The sequence below is a fragment of the Octopus bimaculoides genome, chromosome 3 (genome assembly GCF_001194135.2).
Source record: "Octopus bimaculoides isolate UCB-OBI-ISO-001 chromosome 3, ASM119413v2, whole genome shotgun sequence".
NCBI classification, from domain to species: Eukaryota; Metazoa; Mollusca; class Cephalopoda; order Octopoda; family Octopodidae; genus Octopus; species Octopus bimaculoides.
Genome location: NC_068983.1, coordinates 85,785,545 through 85,798,581, shown reverse-complemented (window position 1 = coordinate 85,798,581; position 13,037 = coordinate 85,785,545). Strand labels below are relative to the sequence as shown.

General features: G+C 34.6%; 1 protein-coding gene across 1 annotated transcript in view; it reads left to right on the top strand.

The window, feature by feature from the left end:
* Positions 1 to 6,617, top strand: part of LOC106880317 (histone acetyltransferase type B catalytic subunit) — a 180,156-nt gene extending 173,539 nt beyond the window's left edge. Inside the window, exon 11 of the mRNA XM_052966756.1 lies at positions 5,695 to 6,617. Coding sequence (XP_052822716.1) covers positions 5,695 to 5,871 — 177 coding nt within the window. The 3' untranslated portion in view covers positions 5,872 to 6,617. The remainder of the gene's footprint in view (positions 1 to 5,694) is intronic.
* The last annotated feature ends 6,420 nt before the right edge of the window (positions 6,618 to 13,037 follow it).

Genomic DNA, 13,037 nt, shown 5'->3' with positions numbered 1-13,037 from the left:
AGACCTTGCGCCTTTAATAGAAAGGCTTATTATTATTATTGAAAGCAGCGAGCTTGCATAATTTTTGGCACTCTGGGTGATATTGCTTAGTGGCATTTTGTCTGTCCTTATGTTGAGTTCAAATACCACCAAGGTCAGCTTTACCTTTCATCCTTTCAGGGTTGATGAAATAAGTACCAGTTACACACTGGAGTCGATGAAATCAACTATCTCCCTCCCCCAAATTTCTGGCCTTGTATCTATAGTTGAAAGGATTATAATTATTATTATTATTATTATTATTATTATTATTATTATTATTAAGGTGGTGGAACTGGCAGAATTGTTAGCACACCAGGCAAAATGCTCAGTGGTGTTTCTTCTGGATTTACATTATATGTTCAAATGCAACTGAGGTCGTTTAAGTACTGGGGTTGATGTAATCGACTTTTCCTCACCCCTGAAATTGGTGGCCTTGTGCCAAAATGTGAAACCATCATTATTATTATTAAGATGGCAAGCTGGCAAAATCATTAACAAACTGGGCAAAATGCTAAGCAGCATTTCGTCCGTCTGTGCATTCTGAGTTCAAATTCCGCCAATGTCAACTTTGCACTTCATCCTTTTCGGGGTCAGTAAACTAAGTACTAGTGAAACACTGGAGACAATATAATCAACTAGTCCCCTCCCGCAAAATTTTGGGCCTTGTGCCTTTAGTAGAAAGGATTATTATTATTATTATGCAGGTTTGTTTTGTCTAACACAAAGCTCTATAAGACAAATAGTGTAATGAATTAAATTAGTCTCAATATATATTATAGGTGCAGCAATGGCTGCATGGCAAGAAATTTGCTTTCCCAACCACATGGTCTCAGGTTCAGTCCCACTGCATGGCACTTTGGGCAAGTGTCTTCTACAGACCTAGGCCGACCAAAGCCTTGTGATGGGATTTGCTAGGTAGAAACTGAAAGAGGCCTGTTAAGGCTCTGGTGAACTAAACCCTTCGAGATAGTGCCCCAGCATTGCTGCAGTCCTGTGACTGAAACAAGTAAAAGATAAAGGATAAATTAAAGTTTATTGAAGTTCATAGTAATATTTGCGGCCTTCAATTGCTCCATTTTTCACATAAAACTAAAGACAACAGCTGTTGTCTGTGTCTGCTTTTGCTGTAGGAAGTTTTTGAATACCTTCTTTTTAAGATCCCTGCTGATATCATGAGCAGTATCTTCAGCTCTCTGCTGTGGTACTTTCCCTATGAATCACGTGGAAGCCTGATCAAGACATTGCATTAGCTGTACACTGGGTAGGAATGTTCAGGTTTAACTGTTCATATATAAGTTGTATATTATTTATGAGATGATAAAAAAAGAATGTTTATATTTTATTCAAATAATCCCTTTCAATACTGCCAGTAATTAACCATAAAACTAATGAGCGTTTATTGCCCGTGAATTTTTCATGGGTACTTCACTAAGTTTTCTAATAAACACCTTTTATGGATAAACACTTTCCAGTGATTTAATTTCAACATAATTTCCAGCAATAAATATGAGATAAATGCTTTTAAATATGTGTTTGTTTGAGAATATAAGTATATAATTTTTAATGCATTATGAAATTTCGAATGAAATGTTAAAGTTAAAGTGGTGCATCAGCATGGCCGCAGCTCTAAGCTGAAACTTCAAACAAAAAAAAAAAAAAAAAAAAAATATATAAGCAGTATGAATGCATACAACAAACAATTAAGATGAAAAAACATAAGTCAACTAAAAATTTGTTTCTCATAAATATTAAATTAGCTTTCTTTACCTGGCAAGTACTACCTTCATTTATTCGTGTTCACTAATTATCCTGTTTGGAGCAATTTATTTTTACAAGTTTTCTTTTCCATTATTACCTGGTAAATGTATTTTTGCAAGTGAAAATTCATTGATATTTAAGGCTTGGCATCTTTTGTTCCATGTCTTCACATAAGTTTCTTTCACTTTAATTTCATTTCCACGAAACTGACATCAAAAATACTTACATCTGTGTCATCTATGTAAAATTGAATAATTTCTTTTCTCTCAATATTTGAAAAATCCTTAGAGAGAAAACTTTCAAATTCATCTTTGGATCTTGCTGTTAATGGTATGGCTTAAAAAATTTTCAAAATGAAACAAACAAGAGGAGAAAAATTCATTCAAATTCACTTTTGTAACTGAAATTGCATGCCAAACATCATAGATAATAATGTATTTTCTGGCATACAAGTTGACCTAGTGTAAACTATCATTATCTTTCAAATCCTACTGCAATTCACATAGAATTTTTTGGTCTAGAATATTCATCTTGTATGCTGGTAAAATTATAACAAGGGTTTTGTTTCAAGGGTTCATTTTTTGCTGTTTCTTTTCTCATTCTCTCTCTCTCTCTCTCTCTCTCTCTCTCTCTCTCTCTCTCTCTCTCTCTCTCTCTCTCTCTCTCTCTCTCTCTCTCTCTCTCTCTCCATTGGTCGAGAAATACTAATTAAAAATATAAATCAATAAAATACAATTGTATTTTGTAGATGCAAAAGCAGGTTATGTTTGGATAGGGTTGTAATGGATTATCCTATGATGAGGGCTTAAAAAGTTAAACTTGTTAATCAGGTATATATTCAGCTTATAAGGATATAGATATGTGGAAATAAAACTTTTCCATAACTTTTAATGGGCTTTTGGGTCATCATGAGAGCTTTTGTTTTGTCTGTAGAGTGTATCTTGCATATGTCAGCCTAGCTGAGCCAATCCTTCTCAGAGTATGACAAGAAACTTACATTTAAAGAGAGAGAATTAAGTGGAATGACTAAAACTTGCACTCTAGCCTTCACACACACACATATATAGGTGCATGCATGGCTGTATTGTAAGAAACTTATTCCCCAACCACATGGTTCCAGATTCAGTCCTACTGTGTGGCACTTTGGGCAAGTGTCTTCTACTATGACCTTGGGCCAACCAAGGCCTTGTGAGTGGACTTGGTAGATGGACACTCAAAGAAGCTCATCATATATACACACATATTTCTCCTGAAATTGCTGGCCTTGCACAAAAATGTGAAACCATTATTTATAGCTTTATGTGCTTCAAGTTCCACTGTTCCAAAGTAAGAATTATTTCATGGTGGATGTTCTGAGTAGTAGAGGAGTTCATGAGGAGAGTAAAGGGCCTTTGCTTAGTATAATACTTCACTCTTTTCTGTTCAAATCTTGCTTGTAGCATCTGTTTTTCCTTCATTTTCTCATCTTGCTGCTAATCTACATTCTGCTTTTTACATATAAAGTGTTGAACTCAGCACTGCATGCTAACACTTACCGACATTACAACCTGTCTAGGGTCAACTTTACTTTCCATTCTTCTGGAATCAATACTAGAGGACAAATCAAGTACTTGTGTCAATTTAATTCAGTCTATATAACCCCTACCTGCAAATTTATGGCCTTGTCAGGCCTGTATGTTACTGCTGTCTTATACTGGTGTTCTGTACTATTCTTTGTACCTAATTAGAACTAGGTGGATTTAAAGATATTGAAAGTTAAATGTTTTCATCACAAATATTACATTGTGAGTAGATATGAACTGCCAATATCTTACCTAGTTTTCTCACATTCTGTTGACTTAAACCATCATGTATATTATAACTATTTTTAATATAATGATCATCTAATTGCCTAGATTCTGTTTTATTACAATGTTGACTTTGTGTTTTGTCATAAAAAGTTGAATTATTATTTCACTTCAGTACAATCCCCCACCCCATTGAATATCGTAATACTGCATATGACCAAAGCAGTAGGGTTCTGAAACACCAAAGAACTGTCCAAAGCATTAGTTTTTACCATAACACTGATACTTTGGCAAAAGGCTATTAACATCTCTGACATCCTAAAACCAAAGTACCATGTAAAAAGCATTGGTGTTGGTACCACATAAAAAGTGTAGGTGCTATTGCTGGTATCATGTAAAAAGTGTTGGTACTGGTTCCACATAACAAGTATTGATATTGGTGCTGGTACCATGTAAAAAGTTGGTGCTGGTGCCATGTAAAAAGCATTGGTATTTGTGCTGGTGCCACGTAAAAAGCATTGGTGTTGATGCTGGTGCCATGTAAAAACCATTAGTGTTAGTACTGGTGCTATGTAAAAAGCATTGGTGTTGGTACTGGTGCCACATAAAAAGTGTTAGTGCTGGTGCCATGTAAAAAGCATTGGTGTTGGTACTGGTACCATGTAAAAAGTTTGGTACTGGTGCCAGGTAAAAAGCATTGGTAGTGGTGCTGGTACCATGTAAAAAGTGTTGGTGCTGGTCCCATATAAAAAATATTGGTGCTGGTGCTGCATAAAAAGCATGGGTGTTGGTACTGGTACCATGTAAAAAGTATTGGTGCTGGTGTCACATAAAAAGTGTTTGTGCTGGTACCATGTAAAAAGTGTTAGTGTTGGCACCAGGTAAAAAGTTTTGGTACTGGTGCCATGTAAAAACCATTAGTGTTGGTACTGGTGCCATGTAAAAAGCATTGGTGTTGGTGCTGATACCATGTAAAACGTTTGGTACTGGTGCCAGGTAAAAAGCATTGGTGCTGGTGCAACATAAAAAGTATGGTTGTTGGTACTGGTACCATGTAAAAAGTATTGGTGCTGGTGCCACATAAAAAGTGTTGATGTTGATGATGGTGCTACATAAAAAGCACTGGTGATGGTACCATGTAAAAAGTACCACATAAAAAAGCACTGGTGACCATGTAAAAAGTACCCGGTACACTCTGTAAAGTGGTTGGCGTTAGAAAAAGCATCCAGCTGTAGAAACCAAACCAACATAGACTATGGAACCTGGTGTGGCCTTTGGCCTTGCCAGTTCCTGTCAGATCATCCAACCCATGCCAGCTTGGAAGACAGATGTTAAATGAGGGCAAGGATGATGACAATGATGACAACTACAAAATAACTCTGTTTACATTATCCAGTGTGTAGTTTCTTAAGATGCTAGATTGTGGTTAGGGCAGCGGACTCGCAGTTTCGATTCCCAAACCGGGCGTTGTGAGTGTTTATTGAGCGAAAGCACCTAAAGCTCCACGAGGCTCCGGCAGGGGATGGTGGTGAACCCTGCTGTACTCTTTCACCACAACTTTCTCTCACTCTTACTTCCTGTTTCTGTTGTGCCTGTAATTCAAAGGGCCAGCCTTGTCACACTGTGTCACGCTGAATATCCCCGAGAACTACGTTATGGGTACACATGTCTGTGGAGTGCTAAGCCACATGCACGTTAATTTCACGAGCAGGCTGTTCCGTTGATCGGATCAACTGGAACCCTCGACATCGTAAGCAACGGAGTGCCAACAAGATTGTAGTTTAAAGAAGTGTAATTACCTTTTCAGGCTCCTTACACATAAGTTGCTATCAAAGGGTGGAGTGTATATCTTGTAAGGACTGTAAAATTAACAGGTATTTCATCAGTTTGTTGTGGTGAATTCCACTTCTTTTGTATCTTTTCAGTGGAAGGACAGCTTGGTTGTTTGATTAGCAAGCCATCCTTGTGAAACACACAAGGGATTCATAAACAAATGACCAAAGATATTATCAGGCCTCGTGTGTTTGCAAACATTTTGTAGATTAATGGGGATGAATGTTTTTGAGGCTCATCAAGTTTTCTGCCCACCATTATCATTTTTCCTTTTTTTTTTTTTATATATTTTCAGAAAAATGGTCGGGATTTCAAAAAACTAGAAACCATCCTTCAACCTGATGAATTATCAGCCACGATGCCTAACCTGAACGCTGAACAGAAGTATGCTCTGCTGGACAAACAATTCAATGAGACAGTGCAGATCTATCGTCACGTCATTGATCGCTTGGAGTGTTTGGCAGAGCCTTAACACATCAATAGGTTTGGATGTTAAAACGAACGAATATGTAATGAAGTAGAAATCACTTCGACTCCATTTCTCATCAATCTCTCTTCTCTTTTCCTCTCTTTCTCCTCTGCCTTTAGAGTCATCTTGTCATTAATTTACTTGTGCACACACACACACACATGCATATCTAGAAATCTGTATACATCCATTATTGTTATACAATGCATTCACTTAAATATTTATGCATATACATAAATGATTTATGTTATGTATGTTTATAAATATACCTAAACACACACACATTTGTATAGGTAATTTTTTTTTCTCTCTGTATAACAAGTGTATTCTAATTTCATCCTGTAATTGCAGTGGTTGTCTTGTTTAATTACCTCTAGTGTATACAACTGTAATCCTGCTAATAAACTTGTGTTAGTAGCAATTTTTCTTTGAGAATTAATGTCTACTAATAACTAAAAGTTGAGAAAGAAAAGTTTTTTTTAAAAAAAGACAAATATATTTTTTAAAAAATTAACATTCATTTAAATCTATGATTTAAATAACCAATTTTTGTTTCCTCACTTTTTTTATTCTTGAGGACTTGTTTTGTTCATTTAATTTTTTTTTTTTTTCCAACTATTAGTTGTCATAAAGTTGACTGATTTCATATACACACACTGACATATATCCAAAACACATAGGCATTATATATATATATATATATATATATATACTTGTAATTTTTTTTTATTACTTATTGATGAAAATAAAATTTGAAATATTCTCGTGATGAGTTGGGATTTTGAAATAAAGATTTCTTTTTTGTTTTTCTGTCTGTTGTTGTTTGACCCAGATGAATCCTGATCAAACAAACCCATAAGAAAAAGTGTCCTGTGACCATCCTGTTCTTTCCTTTTCTTTCTTTTATGTGGTATATCTAATGTGTCTTTCATTTTTTTAACCCTTTTGTTTCCATATTTCTGTTGAAATATACAGCTTTTGTTTCACTTAATTTTGGTTAATAGTGAAGAATTTAGTAAAATAACTTAAAACTGTATCACTTAAAGTGGCAGGAAGTTGTGGAAGAAGGAGACCCAGGAAGACATGGGACATGATATTGAAGGCTGATCTCAAAACGCTGAACCTTACAAAGAAGATGGCAGAGGATCAAAATATGTGGCACATTGCTGTACTTGAAAAGACCTGCCCACCACAACAGAATTGAGATCCTAAAAGGTACTATGTAAAAAGCATTAATTGATGTGGTTGCTGGTGCCACATACAAAGCACCCAGCACACTCAGTGGAGTGGTTAGTGTTAGGAAGGGCATCCAACCATAGAAACCAAACCAAAATGGACTGTGGAACCTGGTGCAGCCCTTGACTTTACCAATTCTTGTCAGACCGTCCAACCCATACCAGCATAGAAAACGGATGTTAAATGATGATCATCATCATAATTATTATTATTATTAAGCTAATGTCTAGAATATAAATTTATATGAAATTTTGATGGAAAGTTTTTATTTAGATTTCTTTTTAAACAGGAAATTTATATCATTGAACCAGAAACAGTTTCAGGTAGGTTGGTATCAGAAGGATTAAAACAGTAATAATGTAAGGGAGATTTAACTGCTGTTTCTAGCTCATCATTTTCTACTTTTGTCATGAACATGTGTGTAATAAATAGATAGGAATATCTTTCTTAAACATCTTTTATGATGAGCTTATCATCCTTAAATGTGCTCATTATTACAGCCCATGACTAATGTATTCCTGTATCCCTATTGAAATAGCACTCTGTATAATAAGTCACTGAGAAACAAAAATACAGGAGAAAAAGCAATTTTAAAACTAAATCCCTAGGAAACCTTATACCATCTGACAAATGACCTGAAACTCTCATTTAACAACATTATTGGGTTATCTCAATCAGCCATATTCCTGCACTGAAGCAATGCTTTCTCTTATATCTGGTATGAAAGCCAACCCATATTCTGTTTCCATTAACTTTGGCTTCATACCAATAATGTGTTCCTTTTATGCTATATTATGTCCTGTAATCAAGGGCCTCTTTAGTGGTTTCCTCTTTCAAATGCATTGTACTTACCTTTTTTTAACTGTTCAAAATACTTGTCTAGTTGTAAACAGTGTAGTTTACTCATACATACTCTCTCTATCTATCTATCTATCTATCTCTCTCTCTCTCATCTCTGTCTCTCGCCCTTATTTCTTTTCCTGTGAATGTTTCATAAGAATGGACATAATTCTAATGAATAGAATGGGAAATATTCTATATAAGTTGTTCAGAATTCCCATCAGTAGAGCAGTTCAGAAAAGTAATTGAGTAGGTGTTAGAAAATATCAGTATATTAAATGTAGCAAGATATACTATAGTATCCATACATAATGTTAATAAATTTAATAATTTATGTGATACCTTGAATATCCTAATATAACTTTTGTCATTTAAAAATACCTTTCATGCATATAACTAATCATGTCTTCTTGTATTATCCAGAAGGTTAATTACAATGTTTGAATGTGTATATGTGTATATTGTCCTGCAAATAACATCTGGCTATCCATAGTGTTCTCATTAGCAACTGACAATTGACAATTTTCCTTTGATCAATAGCAAGGCCAAGGGGCAGTTCATTCATCCTGAACTAAGCAGGCTTTTTAAACAAACTAACAATAGATAGCCCACAGATATTGTCAAGTATTCCTTGTGTAGAATGCTTCACTACTTTAGCAATCCATGCAAAATATGCTGACCCAAATATCATTTTTGGGATCTTTTTTAAAACGGGGGCCACATTTTTCATTAATGTTTTACGTAGTGTTTTTGGTACCGAAAGACTTTCAAACTTTGTATACTTATCTATTTTGTGTTATAGAACAGAAAAATATTTTTGTATTCGAATTTATTTCGTGTAAAAAATTGTCTTATTTCGATAATTTCAACCAATCACTGACAAGTATTCAGTTGTTTATATTTACTCCGTTGTATGATTAAGCGATGTAAAGCGTATTTAATCTCCATACCTTCGTTTTATTTGCTTTTTTCATTTTAAATTTGCTTTAACCCTAACCCTAACCCTAGGGTTAGGGTTAGGGTTAATTGTTTCAGAATCGTTTGTTTATGTAGTCGGCACTTAATGTATATCGGCTGAATGGACGTCAGTGATTGGTTGAAATTACAGAAATACGACAACTTTAACATGGAATAATTTATGGATTTCTTTTTTTTTTAAGAAGACTAAAAGAAAAAAATGTTTTATATGACACATTCTACCAGTGTTCCAAGTTTCAAAGTGTTTCGTTAATGAAAAATGTGGCCCCCGTTTTAAAAAAGATCCCATTTTTGTTCAGAGCACAAGTTTTCAATTACATTCAAACCAGGATTGTTTCACTATTGTAAAATTGAAGCTGACAATCATTCTGCACAGACCACACATAAACCAAGTTCATAGGTCAAGAGTTTATATCCTACCAAAGGCATTGGGTTGTATCAGTAGCCAGTATACTTAACTATCAACAATGAAGTCCATCTGGCTCAAAGTACTAAAGTTTGTATATTTCAGCACATTAACTCTTTAAGTCCTTCGGTTTATTTCCACTTTAACAATAAAAGCCAAATTAATATTAATGAACCCACCACCCATTTGTATTTGAGAAAATTTTGTAAGCATTTACTAATAAACATTACTCAATTCTTCAGTTTTATCACAATTCCTGTAAAATTTAAGAAATTTGCTTCCCACTCGACTGGTTCTGGGTTCAGTCCCACTGCAAGACAGCTTGGGCGAGTGTTTTCTATAATAGCCCCAGGTCAACCAAAACCTTGTGAGTGGATTTGGTACATGGAAATTAAAAGAAGCGTGTGTTGGTTTGTTTACATCCTCGTTTTGCAAAGGAGGGTGATAGAATAAGTATCTAGCTTAAAACAAAAAGTACTGGTTTTTTTTTTGTCTAAACCCTTCGAAGCAGTGCCCCAGCATGGCCGCAGTTCAATGACAAGCAATTAAAAAAGAATTTTAAAAATTAAAAATAAAGATCTGATTTATACTTTCTTCATTCCTACATACATCATAACTCAACTAAATTAATCAGGAAAAAAATCTGCCTGGTTTATTAATTTATTATAAAGTTTGATTTTATAGGGAGAAAATTACATTTTCCAAATTACCATTATTTTGTCTTCTAGTGACATGTTGTTCTTTTTTGGTAGTATTTGTATATAAGAGCTTTAAATCCCTCTTATCTTTTCAAACTGTAGCAACCAAGTTACTTATTTCTTATATTCTTTTACTTGTTTCAGTCATTTGACTGTGGCCATGCTGGAGCACCGCATTTAGTTGAGCAAATCGACCCCAGGACTTATTCTTTAGAAGCCTAGTACTTATTCTATCGGTTTCTTTTGCCGAACCACTAAGTTACGGGGACGTAAACACACCAGCATCGGTTGTCAAGCGATGTTGTGGGGACAAACACAGACACACACACACACACACACACATATATATATATACATATATATGACGGGTTTCTTTTAGTTTCCGTCTTCCAAATCCACTCACAAGGCTTTGGTCGGCCCGAGGCTATAGTAGAAGACACTGAACCCAGAACCATGTGGTTGGTAAGCAAGCTACTTACCACACAGCCACTCCTACGCCTATTTATATATTTTAGTTTCATTTAAAGCAGTAGTTCTCAACCAGGGTCCATATAAGATTTTGTTGTTAAAATTTATGGGCAGTAAATCGGTTATATTTCTACAACACACAAAATATTTTAACAATTAAAGTAGTTAATTAGAAAATCATCTGTAAGAGATGAAAGTAGTAACTCTACTGAGAAGTAATGTTTTATCTCCACATGAATATGGCTGTTCTGTAAGAATTGATGTTACTACCATTTTTAACCCCAGGACGAGCTTCCTCCAGCTAGATTTTCTAACTAACTACTTTACTTGTTGCAAGATCAGTGAATGATTGTCGCTTAGTTTTCTGTATATTGCAAGCTGGAGCAAATCACTGCTATCTCCAGCAGACAGGTGTTTACCACTGAAGACCGGTACAAATAGCCCAAGACTGTACAGTCTGGTGATCCCATCGTTTGCTGGAAGATGGTAGGGGTTCGCTCCCCTGCTTGCAATATATATCAGATGCAGATTGCATTGATAACCAGTTGAAGGAGGCTCCTACTGGGGTTAAAAACGGTAAGAACAGAACAGCTATATTGATGTGGCGATAAACATTTTAACAATTATTTTTATACAATATTTAGTTATAAAAATATAATAGGATTTTTTAAACATGAAATGGTTATGAAGGTTCACCTGACTAAAATAAGAACCAAAGGGCCCATAGGCAAAAAATAGTTGAGAACCACTGATTTAAATAACATTATTACTTCTCTGTTTACTCCACGCTGTTTTGCATGCTAGAGTTTCTTTAAGTTTCAGAAATAAATCCAATAAAAAAAAAAAACCTTATTACGATAAACATAAATGACTTGCTAACAAAATACAGGTTTCATCAGGTCTATTAATACTGCCGCCTAAGTTTACTTCAAAGTAATATAACTTTTCTCTCCTGTATAAATTTACAAGCTGTGTGTATCACCAAACAACTAGACTAGACTAACAGCTCTTTTCACAAGTTTAATGGAAGACCTGGTTTAAATTTTAAATGGCCCACATAACCAATCAATTATAACTTCATATAATTTCATCAATAAAAGCCTCCAAGAGTGGGTTATATGCACTTTTAAAATGATTTCACAATTATATCCATGACACATCTCGCATGACTGAGTTTATCATGTCCACGGGTTATTCATTGGGAAGTGTGTTGACTGATTTTATTAGTATGATAAAAATGATATCCTTAACTCTTTAGCATTCACGTTGTTCTGTCAAAACTAATGTTTATATATTCACATTGTTTTGAATTAATCATGCATTATCTTGTAGCTTTGAGATTTTGATGAGGTAACTGTCAATTTTTAGAATGATATTGTAAGGTTGATGTGAGAGCCACATCTGGCCAGTTTGAACATAAAACAGGTAGGATACTTTGGCTGGATATGGCCAGTTTAAATGCGAGAGTTAAATGTTTATAAAGCATTCTAACTTTCCCGAAACACAGTACAGTAATAGATCTGTAGTTCATTATAGGTTATAAGATGTTGCTGGACAATCATACATCCTAAAAAAGAAACTGGTTTCATTTCTTCTACAGTTAGCATCAAGCATTTTAAATTGGTTGATGTTTATAAATATGCATGGAAACGTATACTTTAAACAGAATCTACCTCCGTCTTGCCTTTCATTTTCTGTTACTCTTGCCAACTCAGGGATATTTCTGTCATACCATAATTGATTCCACTTGTTTATACAAATATCATTCTTACTACTGTTGACAACAGAAATACTGATATCTGTGTCATCTAAAGTGAAATTTAAATATTTTTTCTCATTATTTTCTATATCCTGAGGGGAAAAAACATCAAATTAATTTTCAGGACTAGTTGTTGTTGTTTTGACTAAGTAATATCATTTTCAAAATATTGTGTGAAAATGGATTTACTTAATTTAGCTGTTTTGTACTAAAACTACATGCCAAAAAAAGTTGCTAATAACAATTGTAAAATTGCCCTTTTGCTTGATCAGTGAAAGAAATTTCCGTAGCATCTGAATGTATTGACCAATATGTTTTATAAGTTATGCTTCAGTCATAATATATCACATGACCTATTATCAGAAGACTCTTTTCCTGATTACTTGCCTGCAGTGAAGAACAAAAAGAGGTGCTGAAGAAGAAGAGTTACTCTACAAGCATGTGCAAGTCAAGCAGCCTGTGTCTGTTTATAATAAAAGTTATGCCCACTTTCTGCATTCCTTTCATGATAATTTCAATAGTTTAATAAAATAAAGAACATGACCATCATGGCTGGAATTCTTTTGATCAGAAGTTTGCCTGTTCAGGGTTGATGTGGGCTAAACAACACCAAAATGAAGAACAAAATCTTTACAAGTGAACTGACATACTATGTGCAACACTATGTTTTACATTTTCTTTGGTAAATACATTTTATCTTTATTTACACATCATATTTACTGCAGTGAAGGTGCATGGCTTAGTGATTCGGGTATTCAGCTCATGATTGCAAGGTCGTAAGTTC